The 27,148-nt window shown below is 36.3% G+C and overlaps 1 protein-coding gene across 5 annotated transcripts; it reads left to right on the forward strand.

The window, feature by feature from the left end:
- Positions 1-818: 818 nt before the first annotated feature.
- Positions 819-27,148, forward strand: LOC114754229 (callose synthase 3). 5 transcript variants are annotated; one of them, XM_028943010.1, is made up of 44 exons: positions 819-882; positions 1,003-1,043; positions 1,184-1,416; positions 1,693-1,793; positions 2,459-2,583; positions 2,665-2,758; positions 2,910-3,020; positions 3,596-3,712; positions 3,862-3,954; positions 4,786-4,877; positions 5,184-5,310; positions 8,022-8,159; positions 8,806-8,882; positions 8,967-9,060; positions 11,070-11,192; positions 11,292-11,409; positions 13,514-13,848; positions 14,023-14,075; positions 14,167-14,227; positions 14,505-14,586; positions 14,666-14,715; positions 14,797-14,883; positions 15,425-15,559; positions 15,644-15,738; positions 15,882-15,966; positions 16,038-16,198; positions 16,409-16,532; positions 16,616-16,716; positions 16,802-16,937; positions 17,028-17,179; positions 17,544-17,653; positions 17,733-17,858; positions 17,988-18,056; positions 18,214-18,400; positions 18,480-18,630; positions 22,189-22,308; positions 22,380-22,498; positions 22,595-22,678; positions 24,844-24,956; positions 25,030-25,259; positions 25,352-26,155; positions 26,240-26,290; positions 26,399-26,584; positions 26,768-27,148. In XM_028943010.1, exons 3-44 carry the CDS (start codon positions 1,224-1,226, stop codon positions 27,014-27,016), a joined length of 5,859 nt encoding a protein of 1,952 aa, XP_028798843.1. In that variant the 5' UTR covers positions 819-882; positions 1,003-1,043; positions 1,184-1,223; the 3' UTR covers positions 27,017-27,148. The 5 variants fall into 5 exon arrangements, with proteins under 5 accessions (XP_028798843.1, XP_028798846.1, XP_028798844.1 ...); XM_028943014.1 differs by having other exon boundaries at positions 837-912; XM_028943013.1 differs by having other exon boundaries at positions 822-1,043; positions 1,172-1,416.

The following is a 27,148-nucleotide window of genomic DNA, read 5'->3' on the forward strand; positions in this document are numbered from 1 at the left end:
TATAACAGCTATGTGAACCAATCATAGAATAGTCACAACATCTATAGGATATATAGATATAGATTTGTGGGATGTGACTAACAATTAATTGCCAACAACAAAACATAGTCATGAGCCATGTGGACCAATGACAGAATAATTACAACAAACAATTAAAAAAACATGAGCTAATAGTACGTGGACCAATCACATAACAGTGACAACATTTATAGGATATATAGATAGATAGATTTCTAGGTGTTTTATTATTATTTTTTCAAATAATATTATATATGTATAGATATTACTGGCTGTGTACAGACAAATATACCCTCCCTGCGCCCGCCGTGGATCTGATAATCGGAGACGCGCCGCATCTCACGGGTAAAATTGTCAAATCAGTTTCTCGGAACGGCTACTTTTACTGATCGATCTATTACCATTAGCGAATGCCATCCCACTCCCTTTTCAGTAATTTAAAATTTGAAAAATCTCTCTCAAAGTATGGGCCACGTTTTCTGGTCATTTAGAATTAATTAAAAATAAAAATTCCTCAAAAATATGAAATTATTTGTTTCACTAACTTTTATTCTTTTCAAAACCTCGAAGGGCTAAACGGCTCACAGCTGTAAAGCAGAAAGCCAGAAACCGCACCTCAGAGGCATTACCGTCTTTTCATAGGGAGAATATTATCGTCCTAATTTTGAAACAAGGTCCGAAAGAGTCTGACCCCACACCTGCTACAACAGATGAGACTGGTTATGCACACTCACATTAGTAACTTTTCCTTAAAGTTCATGTACTCTCTCATTTGGGTTTCTTTGCTACAAAGTAGCTTACTGGTGCAACTGCAGCCTGGGGAACTTTATCCTTCTCTCTACCTGCATTCTTCTCTCTCTTAGGGTTTCTTCTTCTCTGACTGCAACTCACTTCGTTAGCTCTCATTTTTAAGCTCTCTGCCTTACAGGCAAACGAATTGTCGCTGCATTTTAACTAAAGAATGTAACGCTTTTCTGGGTGCAGATGGTGGAGTCAGGGGCTTAGCTTTCAAGTCATTTTAGTTGGTACCTTTCTGTTTCTCTTTTTTCTAATGCAGCTATATGCTTCTGTATGCTTGATCTTGTAATACTTTTGTTATTCTGTGTGATTTGGGCTTTTGGGGTTGATTATTACTCTTTTTTGTTTTCTACGGTGGGTGGAGCAGGGTGTTGCGGATTCTGGGTGTTTGCTCCAAGTTCGAGAAAATGTCGTCGCGGGCGGGGCCTTCGGAGCAGCCGCCACAGCCTCAGAGGCGGATCATGCGGACCCAAACTGCTGGGAACCTCGGCGAGTCGATATTTGATAGTGAGGTTGTGCCTTCATCTCTTGTAGAAATTGCGCCTATTCTTCGTGTTGCCAATGAAGTTGAAAAGACCCATCCAAGAGTTGCTTATCTCTGTAAGTTCTTTGCACATTGTGCTTTTCTGGTTTATTGTTGGGAACAAGTTGGGCTTCTCTCTATGTTCTCTAGTGGGTAAAGCAGCATACCTTTTTAAAGTCGTGGATTCGGTGCTTACTGGCTCATGGGTTTGATATTTTTGCCCTAATTGGGTATGTTTTTTTTCCCAAGTATGAATGTGAATATTCCTTCATACTCAGGACCTGAATTTCACAAACAGTTATTTGCTATGTAAATCTCTTGCTATTTGTGTGATGACTAAACTGCTACTGCAGGTCGGTTTTATGCGTTTGAGAAAGCTCATAGGTTGGACCCCACATCAAGTGGTCGAGGTGTTCGCCAATTCAAGACTGCTCTTCTTCAGCGTCTTGAAAGAGTGAGGACTTTGTCATGTACTTATTTTTTTCTTGACATTTTATTTCGTTGCTAGTAACTTTCAAAACAGTATATATATATGCGTGCCATTTACTGCTCTAGGTACATATTTTGAAGCGTGGAAATTTTACTGTTAAAAAGAATTTTATCCAGCTCTTGGTAACTACAAATTATTGAAGTGTGACATGTTTCAAACATAGTCTGTAAAGGTAGGTTTGTCTAAGGCCTGCTCTGGGTTCACATTTGATTAACTTAGATTAGCTACTGGAGCATTCATGTTTATGCTCATGACTTGTAAGTTTTTTATTGATATTTTCCCTACCTAGCGTCAGCTGTCACACATTGGAGGAGTCTTAGGGTTCGTGTTCTATGCACTATGGAGTTCTGTAATTTAATTTAAATGTGTAATACCTTAATGGGGTTGGCAGTTAGTTTTGTCCAAACTTTTCTCTCTGTTGAAGAATTGCATGTGAACCTTTTTGCTGTAGTATAAAATGAATTATTTGTCCTTGTGAGATTCTATGGTGTATTTCCATATTAACTTTTTGCAGTTTCGTACAAAGAATATTTGTTCCGCGTAAGACTTGATGTTGATGGTATTAATTTCGTTTTACACTGTTTCATCTTAATTTGTTAAGTGTTGTAATGTTGCCATGGTTTTGTCAGGAAAATGATCCAACATTGAAAGGGAGAGTAAAGAAAAGTGATGCTCGTGAGATGCAGAGTTTTTACCAGCATTACTATAAAAAATATATCCAGGCTTTACAAAATGCTGCTGATAAAGCTGATCGGTAGGCTTTCAGATATTATGCTATGCGATTTGATCATTGTCTATTTCATAACTAGCATTGAGTGTGCTTGCATATATTTAGTGCTCAGCTTACCAAGGCATATCAGACAGCTAATGTTCTGTTTGAAGTTTTAAAGGCTGTCAACATGACGCAATCCATGGAAGTTGATCGTGAGGTTATTTTTTCAAGCTTCTGATAATTTAATTTTCTGTTGATAATCAATTTTATATTCACTCTTCCTGTTATGAGAGAATTTTCTTGTTTAATTTGCTTTATAATGTTAAATATGACTCTAAATAATCTTCTTGCCAATGACATTGCTGTAGATTTTGGAGACTCAAGATAAAGTTGCTGAGAAGACCGAGATCTTAGTTCCTTACAATATTCTTCCTCTCGATCCTGACAGTGCAAATCAGGCAATAATGAGATTTCCTGAGGTACATGTTTTAGTTTTTATGTCTGTTTAGACCCCATGCAGGCTTGCGCATACTTATTAATTAACCATTAACCATTAACTATTAAATTAATAATAATTAATAGTTGACTATTGATAGTGATTATTAAAAATGGATAATTTAAATAATGACTTAATATTTAAGGTAAATATTTTCAATTTATTAATTATGATTTCTTTCTCTTCATAAAAATTGTCCACTTTGAAGTTTTTGGTAATTTTACATAATATTTATCTCTTTAGAATTTCAATGAAGCATTAATTAATTTTTTACTGTTTTACCCTTTATTATACGAGGGGAAGTATTTAAGACAGTATTTAAGACAAGGATAATTTAGTAAAGTACTAGATAATTTATTAAAATACTACATTGAATTTTAATATAATCCTCATTTGGTGTTTGTGAAAGGCCCCCCAAAGGGACAATTTTTATGAATTAGAGGGAGTAATTATTAATTAATAATGTTATTTAATATATTATTTGTTAATTGGTTAATTTACTCCTTACTAATTATTAATGAATGAATAATGAATATACTTGTTGCTCAATATTTTCAGATTCAAGCTGCTGCGTTTGCACTTCGTAACACTAGGGGCCTTCCCTGGCCCAAGGACTACAAGAAAAAGAAGGATGAGGACATTCTGGATTGGCTTGGGGCAATGTTTGGATTTCAGGTAAAATGCACACCAAACTGTCTCCGTTTTGCATGCATTTGAGTCGTGCTGTTGTAGCAGAAAATGAGCTCTTCACTAAAAAGTCTGAACGATGTTGTGTATCACACCATCACGTCCTCTTCTTAATCTATATTTGCAATTCAATGCAGAAACACAATGTTGCAAATCAGAGAGAGCACTTGATCTTGCTACTAGCAAATGTGCACATAAGACAGTTTCCAAAGCCTGATCAACAACCAAAGGTTATTTTTAACATGAATTCTTGATACACTTTGGTCTATGCTTTTCACTTAAATGGGGGTTTTGGGCATTGCATGGATTTTGAGATAAGTTGTACTATACATGGCATATAAAGAGCGCGGCTTCTTATTGAATTTTTCCCCTCTCGTGTGCCCAATAAAACCTTATGTTTCTGGAAAGACATGTTTCAGTACATACTTAGAAGCTACAGCCCGGTAGTTGCTGTTACATGCACTATCATCCATATCCATGATACACAATCATTAAAAAATGATACCAATGTTTCGCTAGAAAGCTGTTTCGTGTGACAGATTATAGGGCATCTAGATCTATTTGTGCTTCAAGGCATCGTGATGCTCTGTCTTCCTCAGTCCAAAATCAAAAGTTGGTAGCTACTTTGAACTTTCCTTTTGGTGGTTAAAGCTTGTCACGAGAGTTCTCTTGCTATTCTTTTTCCCGCTATCAAGGGTCGCCGTCTGCCAATACATGCAATTAGCTGTGGCTTGTGAAGTTTTGAGGAGAGAATTTAATTTAATTGAAACACTTTTGAGATGTTTAATTTGGCTTCATGACTGTGAGATAGGAGCTTATCAGGCGAATTATTACTTTCTTTCATCTGCAAGTGGTTGCCTTCTGGCCTTTTTTACTTTATATATATATTTGGTCATGTAGTTATGCCCCAAGCACATGTTGCTTCTGAACCATTCAGATGGCAATGTTTAATAATCTGGGGATCCTATATTTGATGATGAGTTTGTTTTCCCCATCATTTCTGTAATATTTTATAAATTTGGATGGATTCGATTCTGACTTGTATCATGTTATTTGCTTAGCTGGATGACCGTGCGCTGACAGATGTGATGAAAAAGCTCTTCAAAAACTACAAAAAGTGGTGCAAGTATTTGGGTCGTAAAAGTAGCCTTTGGTAAGGATCTCTGCTCTCTTGCTGCTTAAAGATACTTTAACTGCTGTCTTGCTGATCAGGAGCCTTTTAATTCCATAAGTGTTTAGAAGAGAAGGGGATTTTTGATATTGTTTCCCCTTTTTTATTGTATATTCTAGTCTAAAATGTTAAATCAGTTGATGGGCACTCAAGTTGAGATGACCTTTTAATAGAGTTTTTTTAAATTTGCTGATTGTTTAATAACTCTTTTATGATATTATGCGGTTTTCAAAGAAAGAGCTTCTATTATTCAATTGCACATGAAATACAACTGGTGGCATGTTGCAGGCTACCAACCATACAGCAAGAAGTCCAACAGCGCAAACTGTTGTACATGGGTCTGTATCTTTTGATATGGGGTGAAGCTGCCAACTTACGATTCATGCCAGAATGCCTTTGCTATATCTATCACCATGTATGTTTTCTAAATCAAACTAATATATGATTAAATAATCAACCATAATCTGAGTGCATTTCTGTAGATGCTCCAGTGGTAATGTTAAAATCAATTTTATTATGCTGATTTAAAATTCTATGGCAGATCTGTCATTAGACTAGACTAATTGGGATATGCTTTCCATTCGTGTTTGTGCCTTTTTTGTTTTCTTGACCTTCTAATCATATAAGGAAATAGATTATTTGCTCTTGTTTCATTATCACATTTGCGCGGTCGCTTGTCATCCTTTATCCTCTTGATTTGTTAACTGAATGTTCTTGCTCCCTTAACGTGGATGTTAGTATCTAAAATGCACAACAAACGATGTAGCTTTTGTCTTCAGTTGTATGTAACTTACCGATTCTAATCAAAGTCTTATTTTTGAAATATTCCTCACTTTTTGAGTTACTAAAACCATACTAAAGCCCTTACCTTGCAACTTAATCTTTTAGAATAATTAATGTCATATTCTGGTTGACCGCTGGCCTTGAGTTTTCGGTTTGAAAAATCCTAGCTGATTGTGGAGAAAAAATGAGAAAATTACTTGAAAGATATAAGATGACAAAAAAACTGCAACACTAGTAACTTTAGGAACCAACCTGCTTTCCTTAGAATCTTCTGTCCGCTTATCTTAACCTGAGCTTGTCGTGCTTCCCTGTCTATCAACTCAATTGATTCTTTATTATTATTCAATTTGTCGATCTCTTCTTATTTGGCTGTTTTCTTATACACTCTTCAATACGTAGTCTTTGTGAGTTTTAGTTTATCCTTGATCATTTCTTCTATATCTTGTATCATTTCTATTGTTCTTTTCCCTTTAACCTTTTTTGTTAGTATTTCTTTGGCATTTTCCAATTTAGTACTGAACGATACTATTATGTTTTTTTGGCTTTTGTCCAAAGTGTCACCACTCTAATATTAAATTGATGGAATCTAAAAGAAACGGATTTGAATTCCATGAGTGTTGCAGTTACTTGCAACCCACGCTTGTGCGCCGTGGGATTTTCTCTGATATCTAATTAAATCAATGGACCGTGCATTAGCTGAGTAAATTGGAGAAGAAAAATTAAACCGCATGTGATAATCCCTCTTTTCTTTTAATGATGGAGACTTTGAAATCTATATTTCCTAAAACGACAAACTGTGAGAGAGACAAAAGAGCTGGAATGTTGAAGATGATAGCGAAACTAGATGATCTATCCTCCTAAATGGTGAGGTCTAGTTTAGATGCAGAGAACAACATTGAGAATGAGGGAGGTTCGGCGAGCATGAGATAGGTTTGGCAGTGGAGATTTGGAAGGTGATAACAAGATTGGATCAGAGGGATCCTCATGGCCCCAAAGATCTCTGCAACTCGAACAAGAGGGTTTCTGCAATTGAGTGGTGGATGGAGAGTTTTGGCGAAATCTGATGATACCATAGAGAGAAGTTGAAGGAGATTAAGCTTCATCATAATGTTTCTTGCTCACCATTTCATTCATTCTTTAAATCTAGATCCAGAAGTAACTGATAACATCAATATACTCATGAACTTTCCTAAACAATAAAAAGAGATAGGAATTAACAAGCTAATGCTTTTAGTGAGGTGAAATGTTCAAACAAACAAAAAAGAAAGAATTAAAAAGCAAAATAGAAACATGCATATCCTCTAGCTTTTGAAAGGCTAGTCTCTTTGTTGAAACTTGCCAAATCCATTACTATTTCTCATTGACCCATCACTTCCCTATTTTTCCCCTACCAGTAGCGCTCTAACAAACAACACCCCTCGGGAAAAAAAAATGAGAAAAGGAAAACCAAAAAAACCTCAGAATCCATGTCATGTGGGCGTATTCTTTTTTCTGCATGTCTAGCAAGCACATCATGAATTATTTTTGAGTTTGGAGTCTTTTTCCTGCCCTTCCTTTTTGACTTCAACCTTTTTGCTCTCGGTTCATCAGCTTATAGCAAACTAACTTCCTTTGAGAGAACACTTGGCTTTTCCTTTTTGGCAATACTTCCTTTTTTGTTTCTTCTATTTTATTGAAGGAAAAAAGAACAGGTGTTCTACCTAAGATTTTTCCTTTGCTAATGTTATTTTGGTGATATCGTTTTCAAACGTGTCGTTTTTCTTGTGTGGATTTTCTTTTTTACTCCGTTGTCTCATTTCACGTCATTGAATGGGCATGTGAGTAGCAGGCTTCATTTCTTATTTTGTTATATACTATTGACGTTAGTGATGTGTTGGAATGGTAAAGCTCCAATTCTGAAAGGAAAATATTTGAAGGTGGTTTGTGTTAGCAAAGAATGAGGGAAAATGTTTCCCAACAAACTTCCCTGTCATTTAATGCAAATAAACTCGGTCTTGAGACAAAAATTTTGTTTAATTATTGGCCTTTACATTCTGATTTTTGGCTGTTTGCATTGCAACTTGTAAATTTTATTTTATTTTATTTTTTTTTTAACTCTACGACTTGTTTAAATAAACTTGTTGTGCTATGAGGTGAAATTTGGTCTAATGAGCAACTTTTTGTTTTCTATAATTAGTGATTTGTTGCTAGCCACTCTTCGCACTGCTATATGAAGTTGTTAATGTAGTAATTGCTTACTTATTCCCCTGAGCTTTTGATGTTTGCTTTCATTACTACCTATTTTGTTAATGGGCTCATATGACCCTGTTTAAGATGGGTCTTTTATTTTGGTGCTTCATGTAGATGGCTTTTGAGCTGTATGGCATGCTTGCTGGCAATGTTAGTCCAATGACGGGAGAAAATGTCAAGCCAGCATATGGAGGTGAAGATGAAGCTTTCTTGAAGAAAGTTGTCACTCCTATCTATAATGTGATTGCTGAGGTGGTAGCTGCTGCTTTTTATTACAGTCTTGTTTCTCTTTTTCCTTTTCTACCACGGGAAGAATTAAAGACAGAAAATGAAACTGAAAAGATAATTCTACTAGGGATGTTGAGGCAGGTATCTCACTTCCAACACGATAACCAAGGGTAAATTTCCATTAAGAAATAAGCAAAGCAAGAATCTTACTTTACTAATCTCAATAGTCAACAAAAGGAGAATCTCCAATTCAATCAAATAAATAGGCTGTTTATTTCTGAATCATATCTTAACTTCTCAGATGGCCAGCCTGTTTATAGAGCTGGAATATACTTGAAATAAGCAAATAATCCCTAAGATCATGGCAACTGACTCCCTAAAATTTAGGCCCACTAACTAATGACTTAGAAAAATAACAGACTTAAATATTTAAAATAAAATGCTTCACTCAATTAATAATCCTAACGGACTCCACTTGCTCCTAAACTTGTGCAGCAATTAAACAAACCACTAGAACCACTAAAGTAAATATTAATACGATACAATCACATTAATTAATTCCATTCCACAAATTAACTACGACCTGGTACTCTATCACATGTGATTCAATTTCCCCCTCAATTCTCAGTTTGACAAGCTCACAAAGTTTTCTGTTTCCTTTGGCCAAAAGGAAGCTAAACGAAGCCAAAAAGGGAGGTCAAAGCATTCACAATGGAGGAACTATGATGATTTAAATGAATATTTCTGGTATAATTTGTTCTGATTTTTTATTGCTTTCCCATTTATTGTTAATACTTGTTTAGTGATTAAGTTCAAATAACACTATTGTAGGTCAGTTGATTGTTTCCGGCTGGGATGGCCTATGCGTGCTGATGCTGATTTCTTTTCTCTGCCAGATGAGCCACTTTCTTTTGACAAGTCGAATGTAAGAAGTTGTTAACTTTTCTATCATTCTATTCATGCATAATTGAAAGTTTGCAGCGTATAAATGCTTGCCTTATTCACTTGAATCAGGTTGATACATATAGAGAACAAAGGGATTGACCAAATCTGATCAAATCCTGTCTACATTAATGATAAATGTTAAAAACAGAAAATATATTCGAAATCCCTAAGATCATGCAGATATTAAAATATTATTATCATTGAGATTTGCGGCTGTTAGCTAATGAGACTGGGGTTAGCCGTAATTGGGGTTGTTTAGAGAACGGCCCATTTCCAACTATAATAAGTTACTATTGCTGCATTATGTTGTGTGAATTTAACAGCACGTAATAGATTCATCTTCTTTTAAAAACTCTGGATATAGTTTTTGCCACATGGATATTCTGTGGATATTTACATACATGTGCTTGCTGGCACTATTGTTTTAAGGTGTCAGTCTAGTTTAGCTATAATACTTTTGGAGCGTGATGGGGGTAATGCTTTCTTGTGTGAACAGGGGGAGATGGGCCATTTCTCATATGATGATGTCTACTAATTATTTTGAGTTTTAAAATTTTGGATTGTTGGCTTCCACTTTAGCTCACTTTTGTTGGAGATCATAATAAAATTATTCATGGGTTTTGCTTAGTAGCTTAACATTTTCAGCTAAGTTGGTAGGGTGTGTTCAAGGTTATAGTTAGTTTATTTTTGGATCTTTACTTAATACTGTGAGCTTATGAACCATGATAGAATGAAAGAAAAAGAATGGAAATGGAAGATGGAAGAGAATTATATGATTTTGGAAATTTATCATCTGTCCAAACTGAATTCCTCTTCTTGTTAGATTGCTACACAAGGAGCTAATTAGAACTTTAACTAGTTTACTCTTCAGCTACTAATGGCTAATGCTGGGGCCCTTGACCAAAGGAAAAAAAGGAGACTATGTTGGGGCCTAGGAGAGTGTTAAACTCCAGGAGATCTATTGGGCCTTCCTTATATTTAGGGGTACTTATCACCCATATGCTCCTTTTCTAGTTCAGATTTATCTATTTTGGGACTTGTTCCTAGTCCTAGACCTGCTTGATTCCCAACAGCTAATGCCAACTACTAACTAATACTTGCCTTATGCCTTGTCTTGATGGTTACTCTATTCTACTTTTGCATTTTAGATGGATTCTTTATCTTTTAATTAGTTGTGCTTTGCTGCTTTGCATTCTTCATATTTTTTATCAACAGAAACTCTTCCATTTGTGCTTTTAATTAGTTTATATTGTATCTATATCTTGTTTGCATTTTTCGTGTGGGGGTTTTCCGTATCCTTGATGCTGTCATAACTACTGAATATCATATGGTTATTCAGATTAAAAAGTTTTGCCCTAAATACATAGAGCTCATTCATTGGAGTGTAGTCTATATCATGTAAACGAATGAGGGGCTTATTCTCATATGCCTGTGGTTGAACAGTAAATAATAAAATATGCATGATCTATTGGTGCATGATCAGTCACATGTTTTGTTTCAAGAAAAATTATTGAGCTTATTCGTACAAGAATAGGATGTGAGCTTGATAATGAGATGGAAAATTTTTGGGCTCAATCTTGTGGTCATACAAGTAAAGATGAAGGTTTGTAATGATTATATGCAATGAAAAGTTGGTGTGGCTTTGTAGTTTGTAGAGGGAAAATGGTAGAAGGTAGCTCATCATCTTAAGCTTTATGCAAAAGTGTAGAGGCAGACCAAGAAGGACAACTAAGGAAGTTATTGAATGGGATCTCTTAGTGAATGATATATCTGAAGAGTTAATTGTTGATATTCTAATCACATGGTGTGATAGCCAATCTGACTTGGTAGTTGGCATTGTAGACCCGTGATTGGCAAGAAATTAATGTTTAACATTGTATTTCCAGTTGAAAGAATTTGCCCATCTAAATTTTGTGCTATTCAGCCAAGTCTTTTACTGTTTAATTTAATCTTCCGCTATCTTAAGCCTTGTCATATGTCAATTTTCAGGATAATAAGCCACCTAGCAGGGACAGATGGGTTGGAAAGGTCAATTTTGTTGAGATCAGGTCATTTTGGCATGGTTTCAGAAGCTTTGACAGGATGTGGAGTTTTTTTATTCTATGCTTGCAGGTGGTAGAATTTGTGTTTCGTGCATCTTCATGATGTGGTGTAATCTTTAAATTCTTCATCAAATAAACTCTCCTTTTGAAATAATTGGTTTTTCTTTAGGCTATGATTATTGTTGCTTGGAATGGCAATGGTGATCCAAGTGTAATCTTTGAGGGGGATGTGTTCAAGAAAGTGTTGAGTGTGTTCATAACAGCAGCTATATTAAAGCTTGGGCAAGGTAGGTAACCTTTAATTTTTGCTAGCAAATATATTTCTGAATTAAATAATAGATGCTAGTGAATTTGTCCTTGTGCCTTATTGATGTTTGATGAAGTTCTACTATGCTAGCTTCTTTGACCTCTTTTGTGGGTCATTCGTTTTAGTAATTTTAATTCATGTTTGACTTGCTAAGGAAACGTTCTTTTAAGGTAGATTTGGTGTCTTGGCTTTTTTGACTTAGGGCATGTTTGGTTGGAAACTAAACCATGATTTGAAAAGTGATTTTACAGTATACGAACTATGTGAGAGGAATTTTGTCTCAACTTGTATGAAAGTATTTTTTTTAAGTGCTTTTTGGGTAAACCATACACCTCTTTAATGAAACCATTTTCGAAGTGCCATGGCAATTGGGATATATTTATTTTGTGCTTTTGTTTTATCCTGTGACTTAATTTGTCCGGCTTTCCTTTATCTCTAGTTGTTTACTGTTATGCTTTCTCTTAAATGTTTGTGTTTTAGGCTTCTTATATATGGCGCTAGGCTATTCTCATTTGTAATAATTGATGATTTGAATATTCGGAGTTCTTATCATCTATTTGTCCTTCAATTTTGCCCCCTTTCTCTTGTTATCCCTGTTTCTCCATCTAGAAACTGAAGAATGGTGGATGCATTATGGTTCTTTGGCACCTATTCTTCAAGGACTTGAATTGAAGCCTTTTAGGCAAACCACGTGCATCATCTCCGTGCGACCAAGGCATCAGTTATCTGGTTCCATAATGAGTTAGTAGAGATGCTCAAGTCTTCCACTGCAATAGCCCGCTTTGGGGAGGGTTCTTTTCCTTGTTTGGTAGCCATCACTTAGTCTTAACGTTGGTAACCAATAAGTGCATAAAGGACTGCATTTAGATGAGTCTAATTGAGGAAGGGCCAAGTGAATTCTTGTGTAGTTGATGACTTTGGTTCTCTAGGGGGTGGCAATTGATGGAGATGAAGTTAGTTCGAGATGCTTAGCCCAACATTGTGTAATATGAAGATTCCTTATGAGATGCCTAAACGGATTGTCACTTGCACCTCAATAACTAACTTCTAGGTGAGAGTTCTGCGCCTCACATTGGTGCCTATAAACAGATGAAGTGGGATTGATACTCTTTAATACTCGCTAAAGAGGAAAAAGATGAATGCATGATGGATGAATATTTGGTATATGTTCATAGCAACTCCCTCTCGTATCAATGATGATTGAAATAGACTGAGATGTTCATGAAGATAATTGCGAGCCACTTGGTGGGGCTGGAGGTGTTGAAGTTCTTAATTTGTCTTTAGTTGAGCCAAAATTGTAACAGCTTATAGTAGATGCTGGTAATATGGGTGGCAATGAAGAATGCCTTAGCAAGTGGATGATGATAATTAATCCAAACTGCAGATTGTGTTTATTGTTATGGACATCTTATTTATACATGTATTTTGTTTTATGGTTTATGCTTCAATTTGTTTTATCATAATTTCAGAATAATATTTCTACTAGTACATACTTCCGATTTTCAGGCAGTCTATTTACAATTCCAACCATCATTTCTCCTTATGCACTCAGCTTGTTAGAAATGTTAAAATTGTGCGGCCCCATAATGCTTTCAGGAGAATGTCATCTGCTTAATCATTGGAATTAACTTGGTTAACGTGACCATGTTAGTACATTTTCTATGATACAATGACAATCAATTTCAATATATTTGGTCCTCTGATGAAAGATAGGATTTGAGGTGATGTGGAGAGCAGCTTGGTTGTCACATGTTAATGCCATTTTGCTTAGATCTCCTAATTTGAGTTGTTGGAGTGGCAGTATCTGAAGTGAATAATCAATTCCATGTTAGATGTTGCAATGATGAATGCTTATTCTCCTAGAAGTCGCATTGCCACATGATAAATTAAGTAATGGTTTCATGACCTCATACAACATTACGTGGCAGTCAGTTTAGTTTAAAAACAACGAGGATTTATTTTTATTTTTATTGTTATTTTTGTGTGTTTTTGCTTGAAATAATCATATCTAGAACTCGTGTCTCATTTCTCATGGAGGGGAAGTTTCTTATGGGATTTTATTTTATATGTGTTCTTATGTGCAGCAATTTTGGATGTAATCCTCAGTTGGAAGGCACAACGGAGCATGTCAATCCATGTCAAGTTAAGATATATTCTGAAAGTTTTATCTGCTGCAGCCTGGGTGATTGTCCTATCAGTTACTTATGCCTATACTTGGGATAATCCTCCTGGGTTTGCTCAAACCATCCAAAGTTGGTTTGGAAGCAATTCAAGTTCACCGTCACTGTTTATTTTGGCTGTTGTTGCTTACCTGTCACCCAATATGCTTGCTGCTGTATTGTTTCTGTTCCCATTCATTCGTCGGTTTCTTGAGAGATCAAACTATAAGATTGTGATGCTAATGATGTGGTGGTCACAGGTAGGCAGAATGAAAATCTTAAATTTTTCTGAAGCTTTGTGTTTGATGGTGTCATGCACTAATGTGTGCGTGCATGTGCACATATGCATTTTAGCATTCGTATTGCGTTTGTTTTTCCTGCTGTAACTTTATTAGGAGTCCCTAACTTGATGTTTATTATGCTTTATTTTGCAGCCTCGTCTGTATGTTGGTAGAGGAATGCATGAGAGCACATTCTCACTTTTCAAGTAAGAATATAGGTTGAAAACTGGATTTTGGTAGTAATATATGAACTTCAAAGTTCTTTTGATCATATATTGTCCTTGTTTTCACTTTCAGGTATACTATGTTTTGGGTCCTCCTTATCATTACAAAGTTGGCTTTCAGTTACTATATAGAGGTTTTGCTTCGTCATTCAACTTGAATCTGTTACTTCCAGATGAAATATTATTATCATATGCCTTGTCCATACATTCACAATTTTGTAAAATAATATGAATGGATATTTTCATTTTTTTCCCCCTTTGGAAACAGACTTGTTATTTTACTGTGATTGGGTTGTGGTTTTGCATTCCGGTGAAATATTCCACGTTAAATTAAAACTTGACCTGTTTTCACTTAAAAGAACTTGAACCGTGTTTGATCTTACCTGTTCTGATATTTCAATTTTTCTGTAGATAAAACCTTTGGTGCAACCGACAAAAGATATAATGAGGGTTAGAATTACAAAGTTCCAGTGGCATGAATTCTTTCCTCGTGGTAGATAGCTTGAACACTCTGGTTTTTATATATGTCAATATTCTAGAAAACCCTGTGATAAGCTATTGTTTGTTTGCAGCCAGGAACAATATTGGTGTTGTAATTGCCCTTTGGGCTCCAATTATTCTGGTATGGGCTTGTAATTTAACCCATTAGCTTTTTGAATATTCTTTGTGGAAGTAATCAAAACTAAGTTTTGTTTTTATATAGGTATACTTCATGGATACCCAAATTTGGTATGCAATATTCTCTACCTTATTTGGTGGTATTTATGGTGCTTTCCGTCGCCTCGGAGAGGTTTGTAGACTGTCAATATTTTTCCCAATTCTCAATTGATGATTTGATGGGTGTTTCATCTAAAGTATGCTTGTAAATCAACTTTTGCACATCATATGCTTTTGATACTTTCAATGTATGGTAAGAATTAGAACGTGAACTTGTTTTTAATATATTATTACATATACAGCTGCAAGCTGTAGAAGGTTGACTTTGTCTCTCAAGGTTGTAGGGGTTTTCATCGCTTTGGGGAATTTTCATGTGTGCTGTGCATTTGATATGTTTGTGGGATGGCTTATATGTCTCCATTGACATGCTTCTCAGGTTGTTTTATTGGAATTTGTCCCTTTGTTTATCACAATTAATTCGAGATGCATATGACTTCTAGGATCTTTGTTCTTTACACTTTCTTCTTGCACCTTCAAAACTTGACCATTCTTTTGTTTGATTGATGGCTACATTCATTACTAGCATGCCTCTATCTTCATTGCTTTCTTTGCTTGTTTGGGTTTCTTTTTCTTATCCTTGCGATTACATCTAGTCGACTATTTGGTGGTTTCAGATAAGAACATTAGGAATGCTTAGATCTCGTTTCCAATCATTGCCTGGTGCCTTCAATGCTTGCCTGATCCCTGAGGAAAAGAATGAGCCAAGGAAGAAGGGATTGAAGGCCACATTATCTCGCCGATTTGCTGATGTTGGTTGCTTTACTTTCTTGAACTTATAATCAAGAACTGGAGCTTTTGGTTTAAGTTAGATTGATTTGGTTTATCTTTTGTAGATCCCATCAAACAAAGAAAAAGAAGCTGCAAGGTTTGCTCAGTTGTGGAACCAAATAATCACAAGCTTTAGAGAGGAAGATCTTATCAGTGATAGGTAATATGAGACATGAATTTATATTTTTTGTTCTTGATCGTGTCTGCACTCTCTTTCTCACACACACGCACGCACATGCATGCACAAAGTATGTCACATTAGATTTTCTTCTTTTGTGTGCTGAGGTGGTGGGTACTCTGCAGGGAAATGGACCTTTTGCTTGTACCTTATTGGGCTGACCGGGAGTTGGATCTTATACAATGGCCTCCATTTTTACTTGCCAGCAAGGTTTTTTCCTTGAAATTTTTTGGCACTTGTCATCTGCCTGCCCATTTAGTAACTTTATATTTGCTCTTCAGATCCCTATTGCATTAGATATGGCTAAGGACAGCAATGGAAAGGATCGAGAGCTGAAAAAAAGAATTGAGGCTGACAACTATATGTCCTGTGCTGTCCGTGAGTGTTATGCTTCATTTAAGAGCATTATTAAGTTCTTGGTTCAAGGCGAACAAGAGAAAGAGTAAGTCTGTAGAAATTCTTTGATGATGTTATTTATGCAAGTAGTTTATACTTGTGTAGAAATAAATTTTTCATTGTTAGTGACAGTTGTTTTTTTTTGTTAAATGCAATGGGAACAACTGGCTTTCTCCAGTTTGATTCTTTATCTTTTCTACAATGAGCTTCTCTAACATTTCTAATCTCTTAATTTGATTGGCTTCTCTGATTTCAGGGTAATAGAAAAATTGTTCACCGAAGTTGACAGTCACATAGATGCGGGTGACCTTATAAGTGAATTCAGGATGAGTGCTCTTCCTAGCCTATATCAGCAGTTTGTCGAGCTAATCAAATATTTGGTAATGTTTGGCCGTTTTTGTGCAACTAAGCTCAACTTTTTTTCCTTTGTCAAAATCTTAACGAGCTACTTAAACTGTTGCAGTTAAATAATAATCCCAATGAAAGGGATCAAGTTGTGATTCTATTCCAGGACATGCTGGAGGTAGTCACAAGAGATATTATGATGGAGGATCACATATTCAGGTATTGCATCCTTAGATCCTTATGCCCTAAGAAATGGCATTTTGCCCTCACACTTTACTAAAATACTATCGTTTGCCTTGGATAGTGTAGTAGATTCAATCCATGGTGGATCTGGGCATGAAGGGTTGCTTCCCCTTGAGCGACAAGACCAGCAGTTATTTGCCTCTGAAGGAGCTATTAGGTTTCCAATTGAACCAGTTACTGAAGCATGGACAGAAAAGGTCTTTAACTAAAACGATTATGTTGATGCCACAACACTGCTATGATAGTTAAGTAATTCCTTCTGAATTTTTATTGGCTTTTATTTGCAGATTAAACGACTTTACTTGCTGCTTACCACAAAAGAATCTGCCATGGATGTGCCATCTAACTTAGAAGCAAGAAGACGTATTTCTTTCTTCTCAAATTCCCTCTTTATGGACATGCCTCCAGCACCCAAAGTTCGGAATATGCTTTCATTCTCGTAAGCTTCTTAGTTCTTAGTCTTCCTCATTCTGCACTACATGAGTGTCAATAGTTAATATTAAAATTGCTTAGAATTTGCTGCCTTTTATTATGTGACTCAATACCTTATGCAATCTTGATAACTGAAGATTCTAAAGTAATAAGATATAATCTCTTAAAAATATGCATATTCAATTCCCTCGGGCTTGTAGGAATTAAGGTCTCCTGAAAATATGCCAAGGAAGAAAAATTGTTGGTTATTCACGGGAAGGTTCGGCTCGTGCCATTTGTTGTGAAATGTTTTGTTTCCTGTTCAATTTTTATTTTGTTCTCTGATGGTTTTTCATTTTTTCTTTTTCCCTCCTATTGGACTTTACTTGCAGGGTTTTAACACCATATTACACAGAGGAGGTTCTATTCTCCTTGCGTGAGTTGGAATCACCTAATGAAGATGGTGTTTCAATACTCTTCTACTTGCAAAAGATTTTTCCAGGTACTCAATTAATCCATAAACCTCTGCTGATTAAGCTATGATCATACTCAATTAACCCATTTTTGTTATTGGTATACAGATGAGTGGAACAACTTTCTTCTGCGAGTTAAATGCTCCAGTGAGGAGGAACTTAAAGGCAATGATGAGTTAGAAGAAGAACTTCGACTTTGGGCGTCATACAGGGGCCAAACTCTGACTAGAACTGGTTGCCCCTTCTCTCTTGTTCTCACACTTATATATGCACGTGTACTGAATAGTTATTTTCTTCAGTCATCAACATCTAAAGCGCTTTCTTATCTTCATAGTGATTTATTCTTTTATTCTTTCAATGTAGTGAGAGGCATGATGTACTACAGAAAAGCTTTGGAGCTTCAGGCTTTCCTTGATATGGCCAAAGATGAAGGTGAGTTTTTCTTCTGTTGGAATTGATGCAATGAAGAATTACTAGTTGCCCTTGCATTGCATGTAATTTGGTTGCCAAAGAAACTTGCATTGAGAAACAGTGCCTTGCATGAACTGCTGAAGTTTTGGATTTTAAGGCTGGAATTTTGTGAATGTAGATTTAATGGAAGGGTATAAAGCCTTAGGAAGTTTGGATGATAACTCAAGGGGGGAAAGATCCCTGTGGACACAGTGTCAGGCAGTAGCTGATATGAAATTTACATACGTGGTATCCTGCCAACAATATGGCATTGACAAGCGATCTGGTGCTGCTCGTGCACAGGACATATTGAGGCTCATGACAACGTAGGTTTCAAGGCTTGGTAGTTCATATTCTTATATGCACTTAATTTATTAGTTGGGTTCACATAATTTCATTTGGCAGATATCCTTCTCTTCGAGTGGCCTATATTGATGAAGTAGAAGAACCTAGCAAAGAAAGACCAAAAAAGATCAACAAGGTTTATTACTCTTGCTTGGTAAAGGCTATGCCAAAATCTAGCAGTCCGTCTGAGCCTGCTCAATATTTGGACCAGGTAACTGATTTTTATTTTGACAAGTCAATCGTATTGTTGGAAGATTATAATTTGGATAGGGAAGAGAGAAGGAAGAGGGAAGTGAGATAGGAGAAACAAAGGGATTGATAGTTTTTGGATGGAAAGGTATATATTTATTCCACTGTGAAAGCTGATGCATATAGGAGGAGAGACTGCAGAGAAATCGCACATAATCTCTCTCAATAAATACAGAAAATCAAATCAGAAGCAAATCTGGAAATATTCTTATTCGAAATCCCTAAATAAAAGACTGAAGATAATGCTAATAAAGCGAGTATAAATGGTCACAATGGAATTAGGGTTATCTAAGCATCAGGCTCAAATGAGAATGAGCCAACTTTCAACAGGGATTGAAGGACAATGGAATAGAGAAGAGTTGATAGAGCACAGTCAAGGAGGGACAAAGGAACTTTGAATAGTGTGCTGGTTTATTCATTTGCAAGTCTGTTGTTTACAATATGAGGATCTATTTATAGGCATAGGCTATCGGCTATATCCCCAAGTACAATGCCTACTTTTTATTTTTATTTTATATCTATACGACAAACAATTTTTTCATTGAATATTTTGGGTCAAACAAATTCAAACTGAGTTGATATGTTAAAACTCGTTATCAAAACCTTACTATCTCACGATTCTCATGAAATCTTTGTACCACCCTGAACAATTTTGTGTGGATATATAATGAATTGGAAGAAATGGATATACAACTCCCTTAGACTGTTTGGCTTTAAAAAAAAAGGCTTTTTTGGTTTCAAAATGATGGTTTGGGGATCTCACCATCCAAACAAGTCAATTTTTTCAAAAATCAATTTTTGATTGGAAACCACGGTTGTTCCTACTACAGTAGTGAAAGTATCACCATCCCACATTGTGTTCATTAAGGATCTACTCCATCATGCGTCTACTCCACCACAAGCTATAGTACCTCAGGTCATCCCATCATCTAAAGGGTCTCTTCATGGGTATCTTGTCTATTGGAAAGGCTTTCCAACAATCAAACTAGCCTTTCTCTCCATGGTTTTCTCTTTTGATATCCGAAGGTTGAAAACTTAGCTAGCATAAATGTTGTTAAGGAGCAAGAGAAGGCTGAATTGAAGAATCATTGCCGAATATGAAGGCAAGAATCTTGAATTGAATCAAGACTTTGAATTAATGACCAAGGATCATGAGTCACAGGCTGTGGAAATTCATCATGTTGGAAATCTTGACAATACAGGTGTCCATATTCATCATATTTCTATTGCACATTGCACTCCTATTTTTCAAATTCATCAGAATCAAGCTGCATATTATCCTGAAGTTGTTAAGGTTATGAAAGAGCATATTGTTTTCCTATTTGATGATAACCTCTACAACTACCTCGCATATTGGAAAGGTTTTCCAAATCAGCACAATCAAAATGCTCACTCTCTGCAATGTCTCATTTTTCACTACATTGTTCGTTGGAAAGGATTCCCATATTAGATGCTACATTGAGTAATTCCCCACTGTGTGTTCTATTGGAGTTATATCATCAACTTTACTCTCTGGAGGAACTAAGCGGGGGAGAATTGATAGAGTATAAGAATACCTATATTGGAAGAAAATTTTGAAGTTATTATCTCTATGCAACTTGGGTTTCCTTAGTGGTTAAGTACTAGCAAGTTATCATTAAGTTTCCCTCTAGGAAAGGAAACCAAATTGGATTTTGCTTCTATATTTTATTAAGAAGTTGTCATCGAGTTTCCTTCTAATGGAGAAAGCCAAATTTGATTTTGATTCTATATTTTATTAGGAAGTTGTCATTAAGTTTTCTTCTAGTAAAGGAAACCAAATTGGATTTTGCTTCTTGTAGCAAGTTGTCCTCAAGATTACTTCATAAAGAAGGAAATCTTGATCTATAAGGAGTAGGAAGCATATGTATTGGAAGACTTTTGGACGAATGAATATTGAGTTATGTGATATCTCCCTCTCTCCCTATGTTTGCCACTCCTTCCAATCCCCCTGTTTCTATTTTCTCTACCTAAATTAATTTTGTTCTACATTAAGTTCAAGTATGTGAGTGTTTTGCATCAAAAGTGTAATGAACCCTTGGAGGCCAAAGACGACCCTGATAAAATTGCTCACCTTTTGCATGAAATTTGTTCATAAGGAATTGAAAGGCCCCCACCTCATGAAGGAAAGACGTGAAAGAAGAATGGAATCTTGAAATCTTCTCATGTTTCAGTTTCATACATTAAATCCAAACCCTTTTTGTCAATGACTGGGTTGGTGAAGTTTTCCAGGGAAATGCTTTTGCGGGGTAGAGACTAGGGACACATGATGAGGTTCTTCAAGGGAAGGTGTAGAAGTTGTTGAAATAATAGAAACTGGGGAAGAGTTTTATGGTTTGTTGATGCTCTTTCTTTCCATTGAAAGCTGAATGGTTTGAGCATAAAAGGAGTTGGATTGCTAGGTTGAAAATTGCTAAATCCTCATGAAGTAGTCGACACAAATTTTAAATCAAAACCAAAGTTATCCTACCATAATGTAAATAGAAGAATAAATAAAAATTAATGTTGAAAATCTGCTAATGTAAACATTAATGAAGTTCTCTAACATTGCCATTTGAGTTAAGAAGTAATCATACCAACTTGAAGCCGATGTTGGTGGTGTCGCCAATCTTCTTGCCTATGACCGTGGAGTTTTTCCTTATTTTTGAGTAATTTCACTAAGTACTCCTGTTTTTTTCCTAAAAAGTATTGGTCTCAGGTTGAGATGTTTTCTCATTGGGCCCTACTAAGTCTCGAGTCCTGACTTTGGTATTGGTTTCCAATTTGGTTAGTTTCTATGGATTTTATTTGGTTAAGAGTTCTAGTAAATGTTTACTTTGATTGAGTAATCAATACAAAATATAATAGGATTTATTAAAAAAAGGGGGCAATGAAAAAATTGAAATAAGTGGATGCTAGGCTACTGTGCAAGGTAGTCAAAAGCCTTGGTTGGAATGAAACCCACATGCTAACGTCCTTGTGAGTCTCAGGCAATCCCTCTTTGCATGTACCATGGTATTTGTTAGCGATAGGTTCGTCGAGGATGACTCATTGTACATTGGCATGGAGATTGCCATATGGAGGTTGGAGGATGACTTGTCATGAATAAGATTCCTTATTTGCGGTCTTTGGTAGCCACATACTCTCTTATGTATCAAACACATCCATAATACACATTTATAGGATTCCTTGAGGTCCTTGACATGCCTTGTCCAGTGTCCACACCTCGTGGTCCAGATTAGATAGCAAGCATAGATTTTGTTCCATTGCCACCTTTCGATCATAGCATTTTCTGCTTCCCTTTTGTGAAATACTCTAACTCAATCAATCAAGCTCCTTGTGTTCATTTACAATCATAAATCCTATTAATCAACAAGCTAATTTAAGCTTACTTGCCCGACTTGCTTTTCTCCAATGCAATATGGAATTTTCTACATGAAGCATTTTTCTGCTTGCTTCCTTATTCCAGTTTTCCATTTATCAGTCTTGGACTATGTGCTTATCAAATGATTGTTTTAATCAGGTCATATATAAAATTAAGCTTCCTGGGCCAGCTATTTTGGGTGAGGGGAAGCCTGAAAATCAAAATCATGCCATCATTTTTACACGTGGTGAAGGCTTACAAACAATAGATATGAACCAGGTAAGAGGTCATATTACTAAGTGCATCTCATAGTGAGTCTTATGCCGTTTCTGACTTTTTCATTCCTATAGGATAACTATATGGAGGAAGCTTTGAAGATGAGAAATCTGCTGCAAGAGTTTCTTAAGAAGCATGATGGCGTGAGATACCCAAGTATTCTTGGGCTTAGGGAGCATATATTCACTGGAAGGTTTGTTTAATTTTCATGTATTTATGTTGTTTTCATATCTAATTTTGTTGTGTTTCTGAATTTCTTTTTGGTTACTGTTTTGCTTTGAGGTTTCAGTGTTTCTTCTCTTGCATGGTTCATGTCAAATCAGGAGACCAGTTTTGTGACCATTGGTCAAAGGTTACTGGCTAATCCTCTGAAGTAAGTTCTCCTAGGATGACAGAAATATTGAATATACTTGTGCTGCTGATTAAGTTTTGATCTTCTATGTTTATGTTCTCTATTGAGTGTGCGAATTGACATATTGTCTACCTGTGAAGAAGTCTATCTTAAAGTTTTCTAATTTGATTCAATTTCACGGGAACAAAATACTGAGTGATGTAAAATATGGCTCTGTTCATTGTGTAAGGCTGGTTTTTAATTAGCCAAGTTTACAATTATGGCAAGCTGTGGTGTACAGGTTTATTTTCCATCCATGTTTGTAAATAAATAGAACTAGAGCTGTAATAGGCTATTCATGATGTGCCAGATTTTTTTTGTTTTTTGTTTTTGGGTGATAATGTGCCAGATTAGATATGTACAGGTTTTAGAATACGTTTGCACCTTCTCTGCATAGATGTAAAGTCACGAGGAGTGACAGCCATAGTGCATTCTCAGACGAGGGATAGCTGTTGACTATTTCATTACGTGACTGCTCATATTTCGTCATCTAACTGTCTTCTTTAAGCAGTTTGTCATCTGACTGTTTTCTCTGCATAGATATAAGGTCATGAGGAGTGACAGCCATAGTGCATTCTCAGATGAGGGATAGCTCTTGACCATGTCATTATTTGACAGCTCATATTTCGTCATCTAACTGTCTTCTTTAACTTAAGCAGTTAACGGATCAAAAGCTTTTAAAATGGAAGCCATGGTGGTAATTGCTGAGCCACATGATCATGGCTTATGTTTGTGGGTGGGTTGACAAAGTCATGAGTGGAAGCAGGGGTTCTGGGGCGACTGTAATAGAGGGCTCTGATACCAAATATGATAGGCAGACATAACAGTGGTTTTTGGGGTGGGGTGGGGTGGGGGGGGGGGGGGGGAGGAAAGAACACTATACATGATGTAACAGAATATTGTGTAGTCCTTATGTGGAGGACTATACTCCCTATATGTTAAGTCTTGAGGATAATGCTGTGTCCTGAAGGAAGAGAACGACGTGGACGATTTATAGGAGGAAGAATTTCTATTTGATTTATATACCCACTTGTAAGCTCACTTAGAAAGTGAAAGTCCCAACAAAATATGTTGTTACAGGAATTGAGGTATTGTACAATGGTAAAATATAATTGAGGAAGACCGAAAGCCTCAGAAACTTTGGATCATATATCCTCCCAAAATCCAATTTTTAAAACCCATCAATAAGCTTTAGGCTTGCTACGTGCTACAAGGCAAGTCCTAATAGCATGACCATTAATTGGAAGCATTGCATAAGGTGTTGACATTATAAGCCTTTCTACTATGTGATGTTTGAATATTATCACATGTACAATAAGAAACCTTATCCCATTTAAGGTTGGATCAATGTATCACACATACGATGATAAACTACATTCATTTGCCTATTGATGAAAATATTATTGCACCTATGAGATGTGATAGAAAAGCTGTTGATAACAAATGTGCAGCAATACAAGGCTTTTAATAAGCAATTGTGCAATAAATGCTACTGCATTCATTAACTATTTTCAAGTATTCTAACAATACGCGTGTCATAACATGATAATAGTGAGAATGACATTGGTCATAGTAGCAGCGGTATTGACGGTGGTAAAAAGGATGGGAAGTTGTAATTATTTAGATGTTTGGGGTAGATACTGATTGTGATTAGTTTAAAAAAGAAAGTGAGGCTAGAATTGGTTGAAAATGAGTTTTAAAGAACAATGAAAGAGGAAACTGAACATGAAAGTAAGAGTTATTTTTTTCCTGTTTTCTTTCTAACTTTGTACATGTTTGTTTAGTGTTTGAAGAAGCATTCGAATGCTAGACAGTGGATTTATTTTTCTATGTTCATTTCTATTCTGCACCTCCTGAGATACATGCAGTGCTATCTACTGTGGTAGAAGATCCTTTAAGAAAGTCTTTAAACCGCTATGATAAAAAAAATGAATAGGTAAATTTTCTAGTTGGTCAATTTATGGATTGGAAATTTCATAGATTTATTTAGTTCTGTTGGAATCACGGTTTATTCTTTGGTACTTGATTGGCATGGTTCTTCCACCAGTGAGTTTAAGGTTGGGTTTCCCGTGCTTGACGTAGGTCTTTATCTAACTAGTAGTTTATGGGAGATATATAGCCTTGTTCACTTCTTTATTCCTGTGCAGAGTTCGCTTCCATTATGGTCATCCTGACATCTTTGATAGGCTCTTCCACCTTACAAGAGGTGGTGTCAGCAAAGCCTCCAAAGTTATCAATTTGAGTGAAGATATTTTTGCTGGTACAGTGATTACCATACTGCTATCTTTTGTCTTGTTGATTATATCTTCATTTGTCTAAAATGTTATTTGCAGGTTTCAACTCTACCCTCCGTGAGGGAAATGTTACGCACCATGAGTACATACAAGTTGGGAAGGGAAGAGATGTTGGTCTCAATCAGATTTCCATGTTTGAAGCCAAGATTGCTAATGGCAATGGAGAGCAAACACTAAGTCGAGATGTATACCGACTTGGGCACCGCTTTGACTTTTTCAGAATGTTGTCTTGTTATTTCACTACAATTGGTTTCTACTTCAGTACTCTTGTATGTTTTCCATGGCTAATTGCTTTGTTTAACCACTATCTTGTTCTTATATCAGTTCTGAAATTACTTTTTTTATCCTCTAATATTGGCAGATTACTGTTCTCACTGTATATGTATTCCTCTATGGTCGCCTTTATCTTGTTCTAAGTGGACTTGAAGAAGGTTTAAGTACACAGAAAGCCATTCGAGACAATAAGCCTCTTCAAGTAGCTCTTGCCTCTCAGTCATTTGTTCAGATTGGTTTTCTAATGGCCTTGCCGATGCTAATGGAGATTGGCCTGGAAAGAGGTTTCCGAACTGCGCTAAGTGAGTTTATATTGATGCAGTTACAACTAGCCCCAGTGTTCTTCACATTCTCTCTTGGGACAAAAACTCATTATTATGGAAGGACATTACTTCATGGAGGTGCAAAATATCGGCCCACAGGACGTGGGTTTGTGGTTTTCCATGCCAAATTTGCTGACAACTATAGACTTTACTCCCGTAGCCACTTTGTCAAGGGTATTGAACTCATGATTTTGCTTATTGTGTATGAAATTTTTGGTACTTCTTATAGGAGTGCTGTTGCCTATATCCTCATCACCATATCTATGTGGTTTATGGTGGGAACTTGGCTTTTTGCACCCTTCTTGTTTAATCCGTCCGGCTTTGAGTGGCAAAAAATTGTGGATGATTGGACTGATTGGAATAAATGGATTAGCAACATCGGAGGTATAGGGGTACCTCCGGAAAAAAGTTGGGAATCTTGGTGGGAAGAGGAACAGGAGCATCTTAAATATTCTGGCAAGCGGGGCATCATTGTTGAAATCTTGTTATCTTTACGATTTTTTATCTATCAGTATGGCCTCGTATATCACCTACATATTACGAGGCAATGGCATACAAAAAGTTTTCTGGTGAGTCTTTACCATGTCCTCTTCTTTTTCAAAACAATAAAAATCTGTCATTATGTGGGCTGAATATTCTTTCCTTGGCTACAGGTTTATGGCCTGTCATGGTTGGTGATCTTTCTAATCTTATTCGTGATGAAGGTTAGTGACTTTGCTCCTTATGAATACAGGCACAGTGAATTCAAGATTGGAAAACATGCTAAATCCTTGCTGTGTTCTGACAAATTTGTTCTGCTTTTTGGGTCTCAGACTGTGTCTGTTGGGAGACGGAAGTTCAGTGCAAATTTTCAACTTGTCTTCCGGCTAATCAAGGGAATGATATTCCTCACATTTGTCTCAATTCTGGTCACTTTGATTGCACTTCCTCATATGACATTACAAGACATTTTTGTGTGCATTCTTGCTTTCATGCCAACTGGTTGGGGAATGCTTCAGGTAAATGTTGTCCTTATTTTTTTTCCATAAAATTATAATGATAATTATTTTTCATGAGATCCAATATTTCTGATACTTGAAAAACTGTGTGCTGCTAGTGGCATAAATCTTCTGTCAGTAGCCTCTCTGTTATCTCTTAATCTGCTTGTGGCACATGGATGTTGACCTCATTTGGGTTTGCAGATTGCACAGGCATTGAAGCCTCTTGTTCGGCGAGCGGGATTCTGGGGATCTGTGAAAACACTCGCTCGTGGTTACGAAATAGTGATGGGTTTGCTCTTGTTCACTCCAGTGGCATTCCTGGCGTGGTTTCCTTTTGTTTCAGAATTTCAGACTCGAATGTTGTTCAACCAAGCATTCAGTAGAGGTCTGCAGATTTCACGCATTCTTGGTGGCCAAAGGAAGGAGCGGTCTTCGCGCAACAAGGAGTAGTTTTCCTAATTACTTCAACCTCTTTCTCTAGCATGTTGTAATGAGTAGATATAACCATGGATGATAGATTTTGCCCTCTGCTTTTGGGTTTTGTGGAGTTGTATTATTACAACCAGGTTATTCCAATCTAAA

The sequence above is a fragment of the Neltuma alba genome, unplaced genomic scaffold (genome assembly GCF_004799145.2).
Source record: "Neltuma alba isolate B1F8T4 unplaced genomic scaffold, ASM479914v2 tig00010121_pilon, whole genome shotgun sequence".
Lineage (NCBI taxonomy): Eukaryota > Viridiplantae > Streptophyta > Magnoliopsida > Fabales > Fabaceae > Neltuma > Neltuma alba.